Raw genomic sequence first — 25,101 nt, 5'->3', positions numbered from 1 at the left:
TTTAATTTTTTCTAGCATCTTTGCTATGAGGGAATCATTACAGATATATAAATACAGCGCACAATATGATGTTGCAAAGATTGAACAGAACCTAGACGAAGTCGCGGGTTTTAAGTATGTATAGTGTTTCAAACATGAAGACAGTATATTCACTGCGACAGTAATGTCGCCAGTCTGAGGGTGACGAGGAATTCTTTCAAAGGCGACTTTCATGAGTTTTTATTAAATTCTTTCCTGCTTTATATCTCTACTTGAAGTTTTAATATCGCGATACAGAAATTAACAACCTCCCAGTGAATGTGTTTATATAAAAAGTACGTTTGTTTTAAATGTACGAGTAATTAAATTTATACAGAGAGGGGGAGAGGGGGGGGGCTGGGACTAGACGAGGTGTGCTTCTCAGATTACTCTCTGAAATGTTCAGTTATGAAATCAATTATAATTAAAACAATTCAACACCAAGAAAAACAATATATAGAGGTTTACCTAACACGGAGATAGAATAACAAGAGAAAAAATAATAATGCGAAGGTTCGGACAGAATATTATAAAAAAAAGGAAATAAAAAAAATTAAATCAAACGCATTCCTTATTCAACGACGGCCGAAATCAGAAACAAGAAAAGCCACTCAGGCCTCACGCAGCCCTCGACCGACGCTATATATATGTATAGAGCTAGGCTCTATTTGTTTTTTCCATTACAAAAGAAACGCCCTGAACCTATACACATTATATATCAATATCTCCAGGCCGTACTCGCCCGCCCGACGAGCGCCTCTGCGCCTATTGGTCCGCGTCGGAGGCAGGCTCTCCACTGCCGCGCGAACTGGTGACGGAACGAGACAGAGACAACCTCACGGAGCCGACTCTACATAAGAGAGACAGAGACGGAGTGACGTTTGTACGGTTAATATTGCATGGAGTCGGAAGTCTCATATCAATAATACGAGCACGAATGAAATAATAGATTATTCGTTTGTTGGGAACGAGCGTTAACAAAACGTTAACATCCATTAGCGAGGCGAGTCGAGCGGCGCCGGGCGCGGGGGCTGTATGCTGCGTGCGAGGGAGACGGCCGGCGTGTGTGTGTCTGCGCCGGGCGTATCTCGCGACCGTGCCGACTCCGTCTGTGGGAACAGTCGCCGGGCAGTTCCCATTAAGCGATCAGTTCGAGGGCGCGACGATCGAAACATAGATTTGTTCAAATTGATACTAAACGGCTTGTAATAATTTTATAATAAAAATTAATCGCGCAAATAAATTGAGCCGAGACGTAATTAAAACTAATTGGGGTTTAATGAAGCGATAACTGTTTTATATCGAGACGGGTTACAAATAAGATTTTGAGATTTTGTGACCGCGAGTGTTGCGACGGATTTAGAAGGAAAAAATTATGACGTATGGTCTAAACGGAGAGTTCTAAGAATTGTAGATTCGAGTGGGTTTTGGTGTCTGTTTGTTTGTGAGGCAGTGAAGGCATGACGGCGGTATAGGGGGTGGCCAGGGTTGGCCTTTTGAGGCCATGCTTAACAACCTCACTACGGCTCTAGGAGGTCAGTATGTGACTTGTATATAATACACATAACATTAACACTAACCATACAAAGACATTATAACGATGTATATATAATCTTTTCCTATTAGAAGATTTTCAAATCCGAGTTTAAGAGATATTTAAGCAAATGAACATGTGTATAGTTTCAATAGAAATTCATAAGCTACACAAAGTAAGAGCATTTATTATAATAAAATATTCTTATTATTTATAATAATATTATAATAACAGAAAGCTTCATTGATTTTTAAACATTATGAAATATATGTAGTTCGTCGGTCAGGTTAAGAAATTAAAATATCTAGTAGATCTAAAGGTAGGTACTTACATAGTTCATTCACACGGAATAGTTTTAATCATGAACCAATTATGATGGAACTTAAAATGTCTATTTATTGAAATTAAGAAAATTAAGTTTTGAGCTTTTTGAAAAAAAAAAATCTGATTAACACAAACATACATATGTATATTACTTACGTGTTCATTATATGAGTACACAGTACCGATGTAACTGATAACTAATTACTGTCAAACAAGCTTTATATATATAAAATAATTAACCTTCCAGTATGTGTGTATGTTACCAGTGAACTGCCCACCATTGACACCTTGTTTAGTTCCGTCATGTTCCATTTACTATATTCTTAAATAATATTTCAAGACAAAACATAAACGAATAATGTGAACCGTGTCCGTTATGTCTCGAAGCGCAAATATTTTTTTCTCCCGGTAGATATTTATATCTTTTATCATAAAAGAGAAACGAAAATTCATATCATCTTAAAAGATATAAAAAAAGAAGAGAGAAGTGTACGAACAAACTGACAATATAATATAACTTAAGTATGTTTAAGTAAAGTCACACAGTAACATTTACTTTTATGGATATATAAAAGTAAACATCTTATAAAGAGGCAATATCCCGGTGATTGGAACAGTTCCCATTTTACGGGATTCGTTTCTATTAACCCCGCTTTACGATCCCGGAGTAATCCCTTTATCCCGGGACTGTAATGTTTGTTGTCGGCTCTCTTTGAAATATTTGTTTATATTTTTAACGGCTGTTTTTGGTGAAAATCTAATAGGTACATACACATTCAACCTTCATCATGGATACCTAACTTTATTTAGTATTAATTTAAAATCAATTCGTATTTTTGATTATATTTTATCAATTAATATTTCAGCCAAATTTTTGTCTTTATTTTAAAATGTTAAAACTCAATGGTCAAGTCTTCAAAACGAAACATTTACATATATATATATTATAATACATTTCAATCGGAACCTGTGTTACTCATGTTAATATTTCATAATAATATTATAATTTTAATTCAAATTAAGGTTAAAAACCGAGTGATCTCTTGTCACTAAATTATTTAAACAATACAATCATATTGGGAAAGCTACAGAGATAGAGTCAAGAATTCAATTCCATAGACAGTTTATGATAGGCGCACAAAGTAATAGAGTAGGGTTAGGATCAAGTAGGAAGGCCAAGGATACGGATCTTCGGCATGACGAGAATGCTAAATATAAGATCCACGTAATGCAACTTTAGAAACGCAGATCGAGTGGTAACACATGGGAGATGATCGCTTCCCGTTGGCACTAAAAAGGCGCACCTTAATTTATGATTGGTCGCCAGCACTGCAGCTATTTTATCCCAATACGTTCCAAATGACTCTCTCATATCAGAGTAATTTAGCAAGGTGGAGTCTTTACTCCACCTTGCTAAATTACTTATTTGCTAGATTTTTCAGTACCTTTGGTACCGAAAAATCTTGCTGTATATGCGGGAGGCAGTTGAAACTGAAAAGCATTTGCTGGTGGGATGTAGGGTACAATGGATAGCGGTCAATACTCGCATCGTCACGATAGGTTTCTAGAAATCATACGTGAAGCGGTTAGTCTTTCAATAGCCAGACAGCAAAAAGAACTAACCGCAAACGAGCGATCAGTAGGTTTTGTGCGAGAAGGCGTTAGGGTTGTAAAATCAAAAGTCAAGCCCTACTCTATCATTAGGGGTTCCAGATTGGATTTTAATGGTGGATACGTATAAGAAACAATATGAAATCCCAGAGGATATTTGTGCGTCGGCGTCCAGACCAGAAATATAGTTATATTTGCAAATTTTAAAGCGCATTGTGTTAGTAGAGCTCACGGTTCCTTGAGAAGCTAACATTTCCAAAGACCATGTCATCAAGCTCACTAAGAATAGGTTAGTTAAAATTTGTAAGCCGTAGAAGTAGAATTCTCTTTACAAGCCAAAAATACTTGGGGTTGTCCAGAACTAACATCAGTTCATTCTTGGAACGTGCTTCGAAGGCGCTCCTAGTAGGCTCGTTTCAAATTTGGTTAGGTAGAGAAAGGAGATTAGATGTTGGAGGTGAGCGTTTGACCCGCGGTAGGTAGAGGCCATCCACGCAATGATAAAAAGTTTCGTCCCAATTTACTATGTTTAATTATTTATTGTTTTCTATTATAAGTAAAACTTAAATTATTTATATTATAAAATGTAATTAATATAACTAACATATTTATTAAAATATTCCTTATTTCTGAAAAAAACATCTGTCACGTTACGTTGCTAAAAACTAATTGTCTTTTTTAAACTAAATGAATTGTCGGCAAAAATATATTACCTACAAATAATTTAATATTTAGATTGTTAACATATTGACGTATTTTTATAATGAAGAATTAAAAATTACAAGAGTTTTTATTAAATAAAATAAAGAAAAAATATGTTTCACTTAAATAAGAGCGATATTACCGTTCAGACGTTATTAACTTCAACACATTAAGGATCACAAACAATATATTTATAAAATATATGAAGATTGAACATATCCATCAAATCTATTTTGTTTCAACAATGGTTTTATGAAAACTAAATTATCATTTAGTAGTTAAACATAAAACGGTGCTGAGTTTACTGTATAAACTGTGTTTAAAAATATACAAAATAATATTCTATTAGAATTACTATAGCATATACAGAAATCTTAGTATGAATTGTAATTGAGAATGATTTAACAGATAATGATTGTACATAATTTATTACAACAACGTGGCTCTGAATAAGTTTATATTAATCTTACATTACCCACTATGTTAAAAAAATTGCTTACTTAAATATTACATTGGTTACTTGACAGTGAAGCTCGTTTATAATATTAAATAGTAAGGTGATGTCACAAATATAGCACACACTTTTGCGAGTTGACATTTACACTGAATGTCAGACACTTTCCTCTCGTCCAACCGAGATTATAGCTGCTGGAAAGTAAACGAGAAATCGAGTAAAACGTAGTACATATAATAAAAAAATGCGAAAAACATAGTTTTATTTAAAATGACGTCAATCAGCAGGTCACAAAGAGCAGTGCTCAGAGAGCAAGCTCGATTTGAAGCCGAGCCTGGAGAGACATCATGCACCAGGGGCGAGGCTCCTCGCACACTCTATACGAGCTGACCATTTACAAGGTACACGCATACAGACGAACACTCGATCAAATAGACAGCTTACTATAAGTATGGGTATTATATAGGGTGTGTAAAACTCAACAATAAAAAAAACAGTGTTTTGACGAGTGCTATTGTTATAGTATTATAGTTAAGCTTCATAGCAATATTGAATAGGCTTTACCTGGATAGTACGTTTACGATATAAATTAATTTCCACTTACCATTAGGCAGGATGATAGACATAAGTAATCATGTCAATAATTATAAAAATATTTGGTATATTAACTTTTGACTAATACTTAACCATTGTCGTATAGTTCTCGGGAAAAATTGTAGTCCATGATTACTGTTCTAGATCTGAGAGGGTGTTATTTTCCAGGTGGTATCCATCAGCAGCACAGCGGCCATATGGCCACGGTACCCGTCAGCATGTCCTCGTCAACGTCAGACAGCGACAAGCCAGCGAAACAGAAGAGACACAGAACGAGGTACACCTCACCTTATACAAGAATCATTAATAGAATAAGGTGTTCTAAAACATTAAAAAAAAATGTGTGATGCCGAAAGTTTGCTAGCTTTGTTATTTAATTGAAATAATTGTTAATATTTAAATAACTTAAGACAGTGTTATTGTATTCAGGTTTACACCGGCGCAGCTAAATGAGTTGGAGCGATGCTTCACTAAAACTCATTACCCAGATATATTCATGAGGGAGGAGATAGCCATGCGCATCGGACTGACGGAGAGTAGAGTACAGGTCAGTGGGAGAGTATATGAAAAGTTTATAATGTTACATTAGATCTATTATACACACGTGTATCAAACATCCAGCGGGTCAGTTTTCTTAAACTGCATCGATTGTAAACACACCTTCGACCGTTATATCTGACATCCGCTAAATGTTCCCATCGACACCGATGAAAAACAAAAATAAACGGTGAACCCAGAACGGCACCTTGCGCGCCTCCCTCTTCGCACGTCGCGTACAAAAGTTGCACTACATTGATACATTTCACGAGGCCTTCTACCTGGAGCGACCTTCGGTCCACGTACAAACAGATTTTATGTGGACTCTACGTGTCGAAACACTCTGCGAGTGGAAGATCGTCGGTGTGGATCGCTTCACTCCGGACGTAACTTTTATGGAGTGTAAAAAGCTGCGGTTGTAATGATATCAACATTTTTGATTAATGTATCTCTTGATAATGAAACTTGTATCTCCTCCATAATATATTTTACTCGTAATACTGCGATATAAACAAGACAATTATATCATTAACGTCTTCAAATAATGCAAAATATCTCCTACCGGCACGTTAACTGTTAAGCCCACATCGTATTTCTCATAACGATGGTCGTTCGTCTCCTATGATGGACTGCAGTCTGCTAATAGTGACTTTGTAGAAGCATTTAGTTCTATATAAACTTCACTTTACGTTAGGAATTAGTCTTCATTTGTGTCGCGAGCCCACTACTATTTGTGTTTCGTTAGCGCGTCACACACGGTAGCGACCTGCTGTCAACTACAGAGTTGGCGGTGATAACACTCACTTATCATTTTCCATATCAAAAGAAACAGTTTGAAGATTTTCATTTAAAAAAATTATAATTTGATACGAAATATTAATTATTTCGATGCGATTACAGTTATAGTCATAGAATTTGAGCGTTTTATTTCTATGTTAGAACAGATAACTGGTATGTTAAATTATTTTTTTATTAAACGTATTACGTATTTTTAATAGTCGATTCTTTAGTATTCTAGAAGCTTTCCGTGTTCTAAATCCAAGTTTACAACGGCATATTACATAGCGTTGATTATTTTTCATTCACAAATGTTGTGATTACAGCATTAACGTCGCTTACAGAATGAGAGACGGAGAACGCTTCGTGTGTAGTGACGTTGTTAACTCGGACTAAGCACCCAGATCAAGCTGTTTGCTCTCTATCCGTCGTGTCAGTGTGTATTAAATGATTTGTTATAGGTGTAAGTTACCACGTGATCGTTAAAGTGTGTTACGTGCTAACAGTCGATGTTGATCGATCGCGTCTGCTGGCTACCGTAATACTTCTGTTCAGTATTCATGCATCATTTAGTCATTAATATTAATTGTCGCTCCTCAGTCTCGAGGTTTATTGATATAAGATGTGTCACCGTTCGATGGGCCTTGAAGATATCGCTAAACTCACACTATACATTAATTTTTTCTATTTTTAACGTTGAGGTAAAACTTTCTGAGGAATTTCTTTAGTAATCACGATCAACGTGTTATTTCTAGCAGAAGAAAAATAAAACATCTGAGTCTGATACAGTGTGAAAAGGCGGTGTGTGAATACTCAGAATCCAGGGCTTATTGAATGTGTGCTCGTATTTGTTCAGCTAATACGGACAGGCAAACACTATGCTTGCAAATACATTAATACTAGCCCCTATATCGTGTATGCACTTTCATATTTATATTAATTGTAAGTTGTATAACACATAGTTTGTTCAATGATATCTGGCACATTTTTACCTTTAAAGTTTTAATTGGACGAGATGTATTTAAGATAACTATACGTTTTCTTCGGCGTCACCTGCTTTATCTTACTCTGATTTATGATTGTATCAAATTCCATATTAATTTTTAAGCAAATTTGATGCTAAATAAAAAATATTTAAAAGTAAATGTTTTAAAGAAAAGTAGCACTAACTACCCATTAATAAGTATTATATTTAGCTAAACGGATTTTTTGTATGAAATGTAACGAGTGCGTGTTGTAGGATAGAATATATCAAACAACGTTAACCTATTAAATCATTTAAATAAACATTCGTTCCATCTTTATTACATTCAAAACGTATTGTAACGGTGACGTCATCACCATGACGTAACAGTACCGAGTAATCCCGGCGTGAGTAACATCGGAGTACAATAAAACATACAAGAACAGACGATTCACGTGGAATAATTAAGATCTCACAGACAGTAGCCGATTGTGAGATGTCTTACCACACAAGAATATGATCCAATGGGCCCAGGGTTCCCTGGCCATGGGAAAAAACCCTGAAGAGAATCACGGGACATGATACGTTATTGGTTATGATAATAAAACAATATGTCGTATAATTCATCAACATGATCGAAATCGAGTTGTAATTTGTCAATATTTTCCTTAGTATTTACTTTGATGCACCTTCCCGTGTCATTATGTATTGATTATATGTTAATGTGAGGGTTTATTCATACGGTTTTTTTATATATGTATATAGTATATATTAATGTAATGAACCTCCGAGTCTACCATCCGAGTCGTTGCTAACTCCATCCACACGGCGACTTGTTCGCGCCTAACCGTGAAATTCTTGTCAAGTTTTTATTTTTTATTTTTATAGCGAGCCTTTGTAGCTACTTTTTAAGGACCGTGTTGTATTTGCATTACCATTCGTTGTTTTTTTCGTCCGGAGATAAAAGGTTATTTTAGCGTAATGTTACTTTTGTTGAAAATATAAATATCGCTGGCGGTAGTCGGAGGTTCTTTGACTACAACACTCGCAGAGCATTCTTCTAATATTAATAAAGGCTATGAACATTTTATTATTCCGCGGGTTGGAGTCTTCGGAACATTTTCATTTGTAAGTCAACTTTCAAGTGAGATGTCACCTGCTTGACAGATTTGATTGAAGATTTCGTTGACTCAGATGACGAAGACTCTCCCCTTAATTACGCTAAAGTTAATTACATTTTATATATAGCAAGTATATATAAAAACTTAGAAAATTATATTCCAAAACCTTCCTCGAGGACCACGCTATCGCGAGGTGGTAACTGGTTCATAAGCGGTGCAGTAGTTTTTTGTTTATCGCGAACAGACAGACACACAGACTCGGCGAGGGAGTTTGTTTTATAACATGTATTGATTGGTTTAGTTTTACATAAAAACTATTTTTATATTGGTTCCTTATTAAAATACATTACTTGGATATTCTATACAACATATACATACATACATACTATATGATATAGCGTTGTCCTCCGACTTTTAATTATATTTAGTTACTTGTTTTGTTTTCGGATGGGTCATTTTACTTCTCTTTGTTGAGAACTGTTTAAAACCATTTAATTTAAATGAAAAAAAAAAATAACATCTTAGAATTTCGCTAATTCATTAAAATAAAACTAATATTTACGGGTCTACTACGCGTTTTTTTTAGACATTTTCATCTCGTTTGGCCGTGATCACGGTTGCTGCAAACTGCATAGTAACCGAAACGTCGGAATTATAATTAGTTTAAAATAATAAAAAAAACGCGTAGTAAGTCCAAAAATATTAGAATTATTTATAAAAAAAAATCTTAGAAATTATATGCTATTAATTAATTATATCAAACAAATAATAATACCTCTCATTAAAGCTAAGATTTTCGCGTGTACTGATTTAAATGGAACTAAGCGTAACTTTCATCTCGTGTGTCCGTGATCCAACGCCGGAATTACGTACATAGAAAATAATAAAAAACGCGGTGTATACTGAAAGCTTAGTTGTATTTAAATATGATCTCTTATAATGTTCTTCCCGTTATGTTGTTCCTGGTATATCCATGTAGTAGGTATTTCGTGTTCCAGTGAAGAGTTCACAAACATGTTAAAAAACAAACATACATACTGAAAGTAAATAGTCCGTTCTTAGTTTGGCCGCCGTCGTTTGAAATATAAAGCTTTTAAAATCTTTATATATAATATATAACACTATAACACGGTGTGTGTTCGTCCGTCAGTTAAGAAACATAGTTTACTGGATTCACACTCATTTTGATACGAACTTTTATGTTCGCAAACATTTCGATGAACATTTTTATACACTGCAATCACCTTAATTACTTAAAATATACAATTATTGTAATAAATATAGAAAGTTTTTATCACAAATATGAAAGGGACAATTAATTATACGAGAACTACATTACACTACAGAGATAATGACCGAAACCCATCACCGAAAAAAAGACAATTTTGGAAAGGATTTAAAAAAATTTAAAGACAAGTATTGCTGTTTTAATTTTATTATAACTTTGATAATAACATTACTAAATTATATTCTTAATATAAGGCTTTAACAAGTCCTAAGAAAAACCATATAAAAGACAGTGACATGTAAGTGAATGGTATTATAATAGGGGGTACAGTAATATTATCGATAAAACTTTGTCGACTTCATCTTTTATCGATGATATTAAAGTATCAACGGCCAACCCTCTTTTATGGTCTCGGTCGAATATAAAAATTCTTTTATATATTTTTTTTAAACACGAACTCTGAAAACCGATTTATAAACAAAATGTTATATAGATACCAAATAATTATTTGATACAACATATATATATTATTAACTTTTGTATTTTCTTCCGTTTCATGATAAATGTATACTGGGATCTATGTTATTACTTTAATATATAGAAGTAACATGTTGTAACATGTATTCATATATATGTATTTCATGTTCATCCCTTCCTGTCTTTATTCGCCATACAAATTTAGTTAACACCATATCACACCTTTATCAAAATTTCTACTTTTATTTTTTACATTTAAAAGAAAATAATTTATTGATTTTAATTGTTATGACTTTAAATTAAGTAATTTAAAATTATACAACATCAATAGGTACATTTTTTAAGTTTAAAATAATAATTTTTAGTTATTAAATTAAAATGTAATAATTTATCGACACGAACAGATTTTGAATTTGATAAGTCCGGCATATTACTTCCATGTTACAATCTGATACTTATTATCTGTTATATAACATATTCTATATCATATAAAATCTTTCCGTATTAAATACAAACAGACAGACATATCCATTAATGATAGTCGGGTCACTTCTTATAGCTCTGTGTCATGGTACATTTGACTTATTAAAACATCACAACACTAGTCTGTGAATAAGCTTTTAAGAATAAGTTGAAGAAAAGTACACTGGAAAATTTATTAAATAAAAAGACATTATCCTTTTCCTTTTATAAAACAGAAGGACTGTAGTGTCATTAAAAATGTTTAATTCATTTTCTTTCTAAACTTGTAAGAGTTTAAAGTAAGGAGTGGGTTACATGAAGGCTGTCCACTAATCCTACGTTATTTGATGTGTTCACTGAGATGATTGTGGAAATGCCTTAAATAAACTATATTTAGGAATATTATTTACATCAGATAAACAAATATCAATGTTTTATTAGCGTCTTTAAGCGATAATTGTAAATTCTATCTAATATATTCAACATATATATACATGAATTTAAATTATTTTGTCTAAATGTTCCAATATTATTGCATGAAAAAAGTATTTTATACTATACTTGAAATATAAATAAAACTAGTATTATTCGGATTTACTACGCGGATTTTATTATTTAAAAACTACATAATCCCGACGTTTCGGTTACTTTGCAGCAACCGTGATCACGGTTTGTATGTAGTTTTTAAATTCACGTATGTAGTTTTTAAATAATAAAATCCGCGTAGTAAATCCGAATAATACTAGTTTTATTTAAATGAATACTCGCGAAAATCTTAGATCTCATTATACTTGAAATAAATTTACAAATAGACGTTACGGCCTTTTATCTAGCGAAGTGAATAACGTAATGACCATGTAAGGAAGCCGTCAAGCCTGACACGAGTTCCGAATTCCCAAACTATTTCCATTTGACTCCAACAGAACTCAAACGCTGGCTCATTTTAAATTCACAACTGTACGGCCGGCGTCAAATAAAAACCGTCAAGCGACCCCAGCCCTTATTTGCACTTTGTTTACCAAATCCTTCCATTATTAAAAAGATATACCGCCGTAGTGTTGTGTCACGTCTGTATCGACATCGATAAACGCTCTCATCGACTATTCAGGCTACATGGGAAATGTTTCTACCTCATTATTAATTCGATTCGATTCTTTTTTCGTTGCCGTTTTAATTGTTTAATAGACATTTAAATGGACTTTCATACATATCTCTGATACAGTATAATATAATATAATATATTTCGCTCCATTCTATACTCGATGTATATTTTGATGAAGTAGCTGTAGTGTGTTTATTTATTTTTATCTATAACACAGTGAATGCAAATTCCACGAGCACAGAAGCCCCTAGCATTAGGGAGCATTAGCGCTCTGGGATGGTGTATCAAGATTTATTAGACCAATAAGTTATGTTCCGCGGTCAACGCGTGCTCTGCTTGTAATTTTAATATAATACGCAATAATGCTCTATAGGTAGCTAACTATCGCATTGTGACTCACTAATTATAATAATAGTTCAGGAAGATTTAACAGTACGTTTTGTATTTTTAAAACTTAAAATTTTTTGGTCAAAAACAGTCATTGTTTCAGGCATATTATCACTATTTACTATATTGGTTATAATGTATGTACACATTATATGTATGTATATATTCTACAGAGTTAAACATCACATTGTCCAGGCAATAAAAAATTAGTCATAATATATTCACGTTGTAAAATATGAATCTAATATAATACGCAGATATGACTAAAAGATATAAATCATATTACTTGGGGTTAAATCAAATTACACCAACACATCACCTGGACAGCTGGACACCGCGCCCAATATCGATCGACAGGTGATGAGGGCAGCTAACTAATACAAGGAATAACACATCCCTATGACTGTATCATATCATGACTGAGATACAACAATCATGGACTTATAATAAAAAATATACGAAGAAATTAAACAATCACGAATCTTATTTAATATTAAATTACACATATTATTCAGAGATAGAGATAGAGAGATAAAAGCTTGGCTGCACTCATTGATATATTATAATAACAATCAAGAATATTTCGCCAGAGTTCAACTCGAGCTTGTAATGACTAATCTTAATTATAAAGACATTACTTTATTTCATAGAAACCCCTAAAAATTCAAATATAATAAAAGGTTTATATAAAATGTTCTGTTCATAAAACCTGACCTGACTTCTCTATCCTCAACGCCACGGCACCCCCTGGATTACACTTGATTTACCATTATTTGTCGCCGTTTGCAATAAAATCGGATTGCGGATCACCAACTAATTTTGGGGTCAGTATATTCCCAGGTGGTGCTGACCATTAGTCTTCCTGCTTTAATTTTGAAGCTGAGAGGTGCCATTAGTAATGTGGACGTATCATTATTTAAGACTGCCATCGCCTTGGCACAGCGATATCGATTTGAGAAGATCGATGCAGCAGAGGCATCTCTACCGCGTGCTGCGTATGTGATGTATTAACGTTAATGTGTAGGTGAACCTGTTTATGCGATAATGAAATAAACGTAAATATTCATGGCATCGCCGCGGCCTTATAAAAACTAATTGACCGTCTAATCCCTTAATAATAACTAGCACCCCTCAGATTTAAAAGTCAATATTGGGGAAGATACGATGCGAGGGTTGTGTCGTGTTTTATAATGAATAAATTGTTTATAGAACAGCCGTGTAAAGACGACACCCCACGCGACCCCGCAGGACCCCCAGGACCCCCAGGACCCCGACTGTTCAGCAACATCATACAGTTTCACTATATTGGATCGTAATTGTGTTTCTGTCGGGGGCGTTTCATTTAAATATACCTCATATTTGGCACGTTCCACAGATTACTGGGCAGTGACTCAAATTAACTGGAATTAAATTAAGTAGAAGTTATTCCTTTAATAAAAACGAATACGGTACGAATGTTGCACGAATATACATACATACATAAGATATATATACATATATAAAATGAGAACCAAAATATAGAAGCATGAAAGGTGCATCACCCTCGAATTTACAAAAATCGTTGCACACACAAAGCTAGAGGAACACGGATTTCATCTTAGCGTCGGCACTATCGTGTACAGCGAGGAGTGTGGACCGGTGACTGAGTCCTCCCAGGAGACTTTTAATTCTGTTTCTGTGTACACGTCACGATGTTTGATACAACACAATGCCTTTTATTGAATAGCAATGTTCATATTATATACATCGGGCGTTTGTTAGCTCGCCATAACGTAAAAAATACGAATTAAATACATGTTGGATACCTGTACTACAATGGAATATTTAATGATTTTAATTTATTTTTCATCCTTTTAGTGTTTGGAAAAATCATGATTATGACTAGTAACGTTCTCTTAAGGAAGAGACGGAACAAGGTTTGGGATTTCTTGTTATATAAAAAAAAAATGAAATTTTAAAATCTCCCTCTGGATTAAGTGTCTTTTAATGACTATATTGGCAAACATGAATCTCTTAATCGAGTTACGAGATTAAGAGATTGTATATGAGTTTGTAGATTGTATCACAGAGACTTGAGATTTACCTGACCCAAAGCGCGTGAACGACATTGCAAGTAACAAAATTAATTATATATATTTATTATGAATATAACAGAGTTATCTTTTTTAAATTATTTATAAATCAGTGTTGAGATTTCACAGTAAAAACCTTTACCTTAAATTTCTGACCTATCTATCCTATGTTGCACGGCAACCAGTCGTAGAGTTGGGGTAAAGTGACTGGCGCTGGACAAAGCAACCATGACCATAGAACGTCGCCTTTGGCTTCCATCAGCTGGCCGTGTAGTAGCCTCACTCATTAGTGTAAATATTGTGTTTAAATTAATGTTATGCTATTTATTTTGGATCTATTTTGTCAGTCAGACACTGCATTTCGTTTCGTATTTTGGAACCTAGATTTAAATTAAAAGCTCTGATGGATAGATATCCAACAAGACAAAATTTTTCTTGTTTAGTTTTTCTTTATTTTTCCCATTCTGCAATTATATTATAATTTCAAAGTAAAAATTCGGCTTCGATCCCTTAAACCAAGAAATTTAACAAAACCACAGTTCACTTGTTAAATGTTATCTATTATTATTATGTGGCGCGTCTGTGGTGGGTGACTTTGACGTTTTTACGAGTTAACTTTTATTAGCAGATAATAGATATGTATGATGTAGACGGGTATTTTGAGAACACAAAGATTAATTATGACGACACAAAAGATATTCAGGTATCCAAAAGTATTAAGACGGGCTATAAGATACCATAAAATATTGAATTAACACGATTGCGAGCTCAGCTAGTAGTGAAGTCAACTCACCTCTACCATCCCATTAGAAAACAGAAAGATTACTCTCATTGTGCAAGGATATTTTATGCTGATACTGTTTATTGGACATTATTACTAATGTGGATTTTGGTTTAAAACAGTAATTTTAAATATACTTCATAAACATCAAAGTAGATTTTCAATGTTTCCTGATTCCAAATGCATGTAATGTTTGTTATATGTGACGTTTTAAATTTGTTGTGTTCGGTGACGAGCTTGCGCAGAAAATATGAAGATAATTTTCTTGTAATATAATTTAACACTTTAACTTTCTATGTGTATTACTGGTTATATATTATGAATAGTAAATAAATTGAATGTTTTTGGTCAGAAGTACTGCACGCAATGTCCTTATAGTTGATGTAGACATTAAAAACATACTGTGGTTTTATGAAACACCGCTGAAAGTGATTATTATAGTTTATAGACATTTAAATAAAACTTTTAAAGAAATTTTTTGGATGAAAAATATTTAAAATTAAATTTATTATGAATAAAATGAGAATGATGAGGAGTCGAGTGTAGCTTAGCCAGCCGACTTGTTAGAATTACAATTACATATAACGTATGTATTAGAGAGCACATATGTACATACCTACATGTGGTAAATTTACACGAGTCAGTGGCGTCGCTATACGAGGTGTATATATGGTATATATGTATATGTATATGTGTATACGCTATGTGAGGTGTTGTCGGTGAAGAAAAAATATTGATAAGTTTTTCACTGGAAAACAAAAAAATGTATTATTGATGTTGTTTCAGCGTTAATATTATATTATTCAGCGATTACGACATTTGTGAGGACTCGGTGAGCTGACGCGTTTAACGTTTAAATGTATAGTTTGAAGGAAGCTTACTGTATACGGAACCAAAAAAAAAAAAGGTTTCCGTGTAACCCTCGCGTTATTATTATAGACGTGTACAGAGCACAGACCAATAGAGAGTCGCTGTCGGAGGCTTTTGACACCTACACTGTTACACATTCAATTATCAGAGTAACAAGTCTTAAAACAACATTTTAGTGGAACAATTTTAACAGGTGAGGCTTTAAAAGAAGGCTGTTTCATGCGTTATAAAAGCTTTTTAGTTCGCAAAATGTAGAACAACTGTGAATGAAATATTTTTTTGTTTAAATAAATTAAATGCAATAACCACTATAATATAAGGTTAAGAGCTAGGAACATATTCAGTCTAAAAGTTACACACGAGTCGGTACTTGTGTTATACTAAATATCACAAAGACATTGTATATACAGATTGAATACAGTTAGCTGTTATATTAAAGTATCTCTCAGGACATACAATATACATATGTATATATATATATATACTTATAATTTACATATAATTATTCTTTATTAATAAAACCGAGCACTGCGGATAACCAACACGTTTTTTTTTTATTATTTTAAACTACATACTGCCGTGGTTTCGGTTGCTTCGCAGTTTGCAGCAGCCGTGATCACGGCCAGGCGAGGTGAAGTTTTTTTATTGAGATTAAAAAAAACGTAAATATTGGTTTTATTTTAATGAATACTCTCGAAAATTATTCATTATTCCTAAATAATATTGTTTTCTATTCCGCTATTAATATCATAACTGTATTATTATCGTCCTATCTTTTGTTCTTCGTTCTCTCGACTGTCTCGGTTTCATTTAGAATGTAAATTTTAACAAACAATTCCATGGAACCGGCTTTCGTTATTAAAACTTGAGTCGGCCTTTAATTGAAATTTCTGTATTTATATTCTATTTGTTATAATTTATTTAAGAATATTTAACAATTCGGTATCATACGAAAAGTGAATTTCCCGGACTTAATATATATTGAATATACCAAAGATATGTAAAAAAAAAATAAGTTCATACAACTATTAACAAAATTTCCTGAATCTCTTTGTCTTTTTCATAATATATTTATATTAAAAATATTTCGTTAAAAATGTCTTATAACTATGACTGAAATGATATTTCTATAGTAGGTACGTTAATTACTCATACTTCATAGTAACTCATCGTCGTAACTTAATTTGCTCTTCTAATATCCACCTACATACAGTATCAGTCGTGTGTGTGTACTTGTTCCAGTATAACATATAAACGTTATATATTATATGAGTTCATGTATAACACTTAATTGTAACTGTGTTCTGTTTTCGAGCGAGGAATGCGTAGGTCTTCAGTAGACCGGAAACTATGCTACTGTTAGGGTTTGAACGTATCGATAATGAGTCGATGAAATGCTTAAAATGTTTTATCGACTTGATCTTTTAAAAGTTATAATCATTATACAGACCTATATGTTCTTAATGATTTGTAAGTTGTAGTAAATATTCTTGTTACAACTATTTATTTTAATACAATTTATGCTGTTGAAATAATGAATGAAGAATTTATTGATAAGGAAAAGGGTTAAATAAACCTGATTTCAGATTATGAAATGCGTTCAGTAAATATAAGATGTTTTTTTAACGTGACTTCAGTCATGTCGATATTATATTATACGAAAGTATCGATATAAAGTACGACATCACTAAAGTCAGAGTACGCTTGCGCGTTTATGTATCGAGCGAGTCCCATGTACAGCACATATATTGTGTTAAATAAGGCGGTTCTGTTTAATATATACCGCTGGCTTATATTAATGTGGAGTTGTATCGAAAACATTTCATGACGGCATTCTCTTCATTAAAATACCGTTCTTTGACGTAACTTTGTATAAAGATTTGATATTTGGAATCATTTTAAAACTAGCTGTACATAGAGAAAAATCAGCAATTGAAAAATTTTCTTGCTATAATTTGTATATAGTAAATAGTAATCACGTATCTAAATAAAGATTAACTTAATACTCATGATCTATTTTTTATATTAAACAGACAAGTTACAGTCCTGAGTCGTTATTATAAAAACGCATCCATTTTATTTAAACTATTTCGTTCGTTCGTTTCGTTTTTTTCGTTAGGTATCATTCCTAGTTAATCTACAAAAACTTAAATCTCATGTCTAACATTAATAGAAGGGATTAAAAGCGCCAATTTTATTCTTTGTCATTCCTTAGAACAGTACATCATTGCTTCAATGTTCTATAATAAACGAATATGTTTCTTATATATATGTTTTTATATAAATTTTAAATACAAACAGTAAGTGGTACCAACGATGAGTTCCAGCAGTAGTGGTGGTAACACTTAGCTACCGTGAGCTTCTTGTTTGCTTCTCTCATTTACGTGACGGCAGCTGGTGGTGCCAGTCATAAGAGGTAGCGGTTTCAAAAGGATTACAACTAATTTGTTCCTATTACAAACTAAATTTAGTTTTTCGGGTATACTACTATTTATTAAAAACTGTCACACTCTCATATCGTCTGTACGGACAGAACACGGGTTCACGTTAATTGCAAAGTTACCAAACCGTGGGAAAAAATGTTAAATAATATAAAAATACTAGTAGTATGAGAGGATTATAGTCTCAATTGAATGTATTTATTGTTGGTTCCTGTTAATGTTATATCTATTCTTATAATAAATGTTACATTTTTTATACCGTTATTCTGTTCAAAAAAGTAATATTGATAAATTATGTTTTAAGGTTAAATAGCATACATGGAACATATGAGTGAGTGTTATAGATTGTTAATACATGTGACTTATAAAACCAGAACACATCAGTACGTGGCAGTCGCCTTAATTCTTTTGATTTTCTTTTACAAATCTTTATGCTACTGAACTGGTTACGGATTCCACATCCTTAATACAACCTGTAATTCTAACGTCATGACCGAGTTGTTCAAACATTAAGACATTAATAATTATAAACATACACGCAGCGGCTTCTTCTGTATATATTTACTTTTCCAAATATTTTAAAAGTACAATAACAGTGTTTAAGGCACTTTTTAATTATTTAAATAATTTTTATGGATAACGCACTCGATTTATTTAAATTACTTGTTTTACATACATAGTAACGAATAAATGATAATTTCTTACAAAATATCTTTACTTAACCAATGTGTATATATAACAATATAATTAATCGCTGCCTCTCATAACTTATACCGTAGCTCTAACCTGCACGACGAACAAACACGAACATTCACGAACGAGCGGCGCTAAACCTACCGTCACGAGCTATGACGACACGCGTTAATGGATCGATACATACATACATACACGCTGATACATAGATACATATACAAGCAGATACGTAGACACATGTCGTGTGGAGTCAAAGTTACTGCAACTTTTTAAAAGGTTTCTTTTCGGAGGTCGCTAACTAACGCCATTCTGTGGACAAAGGATTCTTTGCTATTTCAATTAATACAACTTTATATTTTACATGTGCTCAGCTCGACTACTGGAAGCATAAAAGTGTTATTTTTCCAATATTATTTTGCCACAATCTCATTAAACCTTCCGTTCGCTGCTAAAATATTATAATTTTGTTCATCGGTGAATAAAACCTCGTAGTTTCGTGTTACCATTAGAAAAATGTAAAATAATATTTAAAACGAACTGTGCCTAATTTCAATGGATTTTAAAGTATCTCACATAAAAGCTTTCTTCCGGCAGACGAGTGACAAAAATAAAAATTGTTTATTTCAGGAAGACTTACACCCTCACTCATTGTACTCTGATTTTAAGATATTTGGATATTATTTATATAAAATCAAATATATATGTAATTAATTAAAGTATTACTGTCCGCCCGAGGGAATCATTTTTATTTTATTTATATAAAATCTTAAATCGCATGATAAACATTGTTACACTTATCCAATGAACGCGGAGAGCGTCTCCACGTCTTTATAATTAATTTAAACAAATATCTATGTAAATTCAGCTCTTAAATGTATTAACGGTATTATGAAGGTGGGAAATGGAAAATTCAAAGTATCGTTAAAGAGATCGCCTCCGACCTAACGAGACAAGTTTGAGCATAGAAGTGAACGTTACTGCGCCGTCACGAACAGAAAGACTTTAATGATTACTATAGATAATATAATATATGTATAATACAAGTTGACAAGTAAAAATCATTTATTATTGCATATTAAAACTTTTAATTTATAATGTTTACTGTGAATATGAAAGATATATATAATATTTTTTACTTTATCACCGACGTAAAGCAGTGATTTAAAAACAAAATATGTATTGTATTTAATGTAAATTAACAAAGTCTTTCAATGTTTATAAATTATTTTTATATTTCTTCCTTAAACATAAACATCTCTCATGGAATATAACTACCAAGAATGAAGGAGAATATAATATTTCAATAGTCTAAATCAAAAGCTGCTAGCATTGACCGTGACAAATGATTCAGGATTACAGAAGATCGGCCGTCATCTCTTATTGATTCCCGGATAAACCTCCCCCGGGACAGAGATTTAACAAGATTAATGTATGAGAAAGGTGAACTCTTTCACGATAAACGATCACTCCTGAGCCGATATAACACTCGCGGAGTTATAATACAGGAATAAAGATTGTTGCTCTAACAAAATTAAATTGAAACATTATAAATAAATTAACTTGTAATATGGTCTGATACAGTAGCTCGATTACACTACAAACTGTGCGCTGAACAATTTAAACAGAGGTGTGACTGAAAAAAATTAATATATAAAATAAAATCCTCGCGTAGACAAGGAATAAAAGTGAACCATAAATAATAGAGGATGCCTCTGACACTCGCTAAATGAGACCAGCCACCACTCCCCCTCCCACCCCCGCCTCCCCCATCTTCCCTTTCCCCTACACTCCCTCCGACTCCCCGCTGCGTCCATTTTTAATGCGATTGTCGTACACTGTTTAGTTTTTATACCCATTTGTTTCGTATTTTTATAAAATACCCATTAAAAAAATATATTTTTTACATTAAACCATTAAAATAGTTCTCACTAAAATAAAACATGTTTTATTATAGTAACGTATCCTAAACGTATGAGTCCTCAACGAGCCGAGAGTTCACAGAGATTTAGAATACAAGTTTTTATTGCAAAATTAATAGCAATGTTTTATGAAGCACACGTTACAACTGTTCGTGTAAAGTAAAAACCGCATCCCTCATAGTATTGTTTCAATGTTAGACATATTAACGTCTCGCAAGATATTGTTCGGAAATTAAATCAAAGAATCTTAACATCATCTTAATAAGGGTTCAGTTTACTTGAAGACGGTCTAGACTCGGCGCGCTCAGTAACGCGTGAGCTTTGTTTGCGTGGCGACTCGTATTTAATTATAACCATCGTTTGCTCGTGTAGACCGGCTCCGGGGGAGGGCACAGAGCTGATGCCAGTGAGGTGCTCCTTCGTAGCAGATTATACAATACGTTAACACCAATCATGAAGTATTTAATGTATCATGAAAATTGATGACACGTGCCGGAATCGTTCCTGTGAATTCTTTAATGACGAAATTCAGACCCTCAGCCAGTTAGGCGATTGTGTTTTTACACTGTCGGTCGTAATTGGACTGATGTAATATTACATGTTTTTCATTCTGAATACATGAGACTATTTAATTTTGTTGATCAGATATCAGTACAAGTTTCGTATATTGTAGGTCTGGTTTCAAAACCGTCGAGCCAAATGGAAGAAACGTAAGAAGAGCACTAATGTGTTTCGGTCCCCGGGAGCGCTCCTGCCATCTCACGGTCTGCCGCCCTTCGGAGCTGGTGATGTTTGCAGTCCCGGGGTGTTCGCTGATAGGCCTTGGTCTATGCCCGCAGGTAACACTCGCAAGATAATTCCATTAAAAATTTTACTACTATTAAGGTCGAAGGGTCAAGTCTGGACCAGATCGTAGAAAGAATTGATTACGTAATCGGACGAGTTCAAAACATAACACTCTCATACGTAATGGTATATAAGACCTTAGCGAGTTTTCATTTTAATAAAACTAATATTTTTTGGATTTAGTGCGCGTTTATAATTATTTTTATCTACATTCTCCCGACGTGTCGGTTACTTTGAGATGAGGAAAATGATTTAGCCGAAACGTCGGGAGTGCGTAGTTTAAAATAATAAAAAAGTCGTAGTACATGCGAAAATATTCGTTTTAATTAAATTATCATACATGTGTAAAAAGTAATTCCTACGTGTTTTGATATTTTTTTAATGCATACATGTTTCACGTAGCCTAGCGTCACAGGAGTTCATGATCATTTCGAGGCTACGTTACAGGCCCAAGTCGTCACCGAGCCCCACTAATCAACAAAGTAATCTTGATCCAAACGTCACTGAATAGTTTGATGTGTGTTCGTGTGTTGACAGGTTTGGGCCAGCTGTCTCAAGGCGGGGTGGCGATGGGCGGCTTCGGCCAGCTGTCCGAGCTGAACCCCGCCCTGCCCATCAGCTCGGTGGCTTCACAGCCTTATCAGTCACACTATCCGCTGAACACTCTCGGTGAGATTTAACATCCAAAATTCATTATTAATATAGCTGCCATCGTAACGATAACATAAACAGAATAAAAAGGGTTTAGGAAAGTTGCTTTCGACTCGCAGTGAGTTATTATTTTCCAATCATATTCAGTATCAATCTGCAAAGTGTAATTATTATTATTTGACATTCCGTTCTTCAGTGAAGTAAAGCAAGAAAGATTACATTAGTAAATAATAATAATATATCTCAATATATTTGAACTTTCTCATCTCAAAAAAATATTCTTAAACTATCAAATATCATTCATTTAAATTTATTTTGACAAGTTATTTTCTTAATTTTCAATCATCTTTTAAATAAAAAAGCGTAGTATTATTTCAAGTATGAAAAATCTATTTACGATTTTATTCTTCTTGTTATACAAACAATTTTTATATGTATACCTTAAATACGTTCTGTCTCTTTGATGAATATTCTTAGATAGTGACTTCGTAATATTGTTGGCATATCCTTCACTGTCTCTAGATGTTCTGGTAGGTGAACCAGTCATCCTCGCTCCTCTGTATGGTCCCCCAACAAAAAAATTACAAAAAAATACCAACCATACCAAGCGGTATTCAAGAATCGATAAAAAAATAATCATTTACTCTGAAAAATACACAGAGCATTCAGTATGGTTGCACTAACAGAAATCCACAAATACCACTTAGGCAGTTACTTGATAACCTGACTGAAGACACTTACCGAGTCGTAGTTCAAACTATCCAACTCTCTCAACATTTTTTGTCTTAACTACATAAACTTAATTTGCCCAGGCTAGAGACTTGTTGCCCGCTTTCCTCCAGGTGATAATATCGTGCTTTATTACCAGGTGATACGATGATGTCTTATTGTAACAACATCAGCGGACAGCAGCTGGAGGGGTCCGCGACGCCGACCCCACCACACGGGGGTCATTGTGGACCCAACAACGGATCACCCACCAACGGTTATAGATCATTATATATATATGGAAATCCATAATTACCACTCTTTGACTTCATCATATTATTATAACAGTGACTATGAATAGTATAACGAGAACCATATAAAACAGTTTAACTGCATTAAGTTTGTTTCAATACGGACCGACAGATCTCTAACGCAAAACACATTTGTTTTCTTCAAGCTTGAAGTCTGAAATGAAATTTTGATGAGAAATAAAAGAAAGGCTTTCGGATCTACCTCTCGTATACATGTGACATTTACAAAAGACATTTTATCTTTTCCTTCCCATGAACACGCTCACTGCATGAGTCATTATTATTATAGTATATAGCTTAGTTGATTGAAAATATTTCAATGATATGTCTCATAAGCAGGTGGCGCTGAGTGCGGTGAGGAGGAAGTGTGGCGCGGTCACAGCATCGCGGCGCTCCGACGACGAGCCTCCGAGCTCTCGGCCGCTATACCGCCGTACTTACAACTCAACTACGACGCGCACAGCCCCGTCTACTGAACCACTCACCTCAAATATATAAACTTCACCTCGATTTAATTTCCCTTAAAACCTCTTCTAATGTAACAATATCCAAAAATCCTATGTATTCTTCCTTATCTAGATAATTATGATAATTTGAATGAAATGATTTGTAATGTTTTTGTAATTTAAGATTATTGTATTTAATTTAAGTCGTCTTCAGCTGACGAGCTTCCAACGTGGTTTTTGTTTCATAAATACACATTGTCATATATTTTCCGATCCCGACAGGCCACAGAATACACTTTATAAGGTCAAGCGATTGTCATAGCTTCAGTAAATTGTCATCATTCTCGTAATTTTAACAACACACCTGTTGATTTCTTTGAATGTATATCTAAACGTTATGCGAAATAGGAAATAAGATCTTAAGTCGATGACACAAGACACTAATTGGAATGAACTCAGAGATTCATCTTAAAAACTGAGACATACATTTGAGCTGTTTCTCTCTTCGTACTTTCGAGGATATATTATTAATAAATAATGATGTAAATTGTGAGCTGTATTTGAAAATACATGTATACGCGTTCGTACAATAATAATGTTAGGTGTAGATTAAAATAAGCTATTTATTATAAGTAACGATAGATTCAAAAAACATACCTAGAGGGCTGCTGGCGTGCGGCGGGCGGCGGGCGGCGAGCGGCGGGCGGCGAGCGGTCGATAAGACATTCCATAGCATAGTGAACACTGAACATAGACACGAGTATTACAACGTTATGTCCAGACGCTTCTTACTAGATGTCATCTCAGAGTGATGCGATGAGTCCATTATTGATTTATTTTACATTAATGTCATGGAATACTCATAACTCTAAACAGAGACTCAGACAACAGACTATGTTTTCGGCGTCTTTTTATCCTCATGTTTGTATTATAAGCTGTTCGTGTATCTTTTATAAGTATTTAATAGACGAATCCGAGTGCGGGAGCCATAGCTAGTGGTTGAGAGTTCCTATTTCTTTAGGGCTCCGAAGTTTTAATAAAACCTATTTATGTTTGTCGAGCCGTCCGATA

The 25,101-nt window shown here is 33.7% G+C and overlaps 1 protein-coding gene across 4 annotated transcripts; it reads left to right on the top strand.

Moving 5' to 3' along the window:
* The first annotated feature begins 1,012 nt into the window (after window positions 1-1,012).
* Window positions 1,013-24,889, top strand: LOC116773673 (homeobox protein orthopedia-like). Of its 4 annotated transcripts, none has more exons than XM_061528876.1 (8): window positions 1,013-1,553; window positions 4,928-5,044; window positions 5,406-5,514; window positions 5,667-5,784; window positions 21,742-21,907; window positions 22,452-22,583; window positions 23,434-23,550; window positions 23,921-24,889. In XM_061528876.1, the coding sequence occupies exons 1-8, from the start codon at window positions 1,523-1,525 to the stop codon at window positions 24,058-24,060; spliced, it is 930 nt and encodes a 309-aa protein (XP_061384860.1). In that variant the 5' UTR covers window positions 1,013-1,522; the 3' UTR covers window positions 24,061-24,889. The 4 variants fall into 4 exon arrangements, with proteins under 4 accessions (XP_061384860.1, XP_061384861.1, XP_061384862.1 ...); XM_061528877.1 differs by having other exon boundaries at window positions 1,014-1,553; window positions 4,931-5,044; XM_032666172.2 differs by having other exon boundaries at window positions 1,016-1,553; window positions 23,924-24,889.
* Window positions 24,890-25,101: the final 212 nt, after the last annotated feature.

This window comes from Danaus plexippus (assembly GCF_018135715.1).
Source record: "Danaus plexippus chromosome 22 unlocalized genomic scaffold, MEX_DaPlex mxdp_33, whole genome shotgun sequence".
Taxonomy (NCBI): Eukaryota; Metazoa; Arthropoda; class Insecta; order Lepidoptera; family Nymphalidae; genus Danaus; species Danaus plexippus.
The sequence above is the reverse complement of the archived record's forward strand: the minus strand, read 5'-3'. Positions and strand labels throughout refer to the sequence as shown.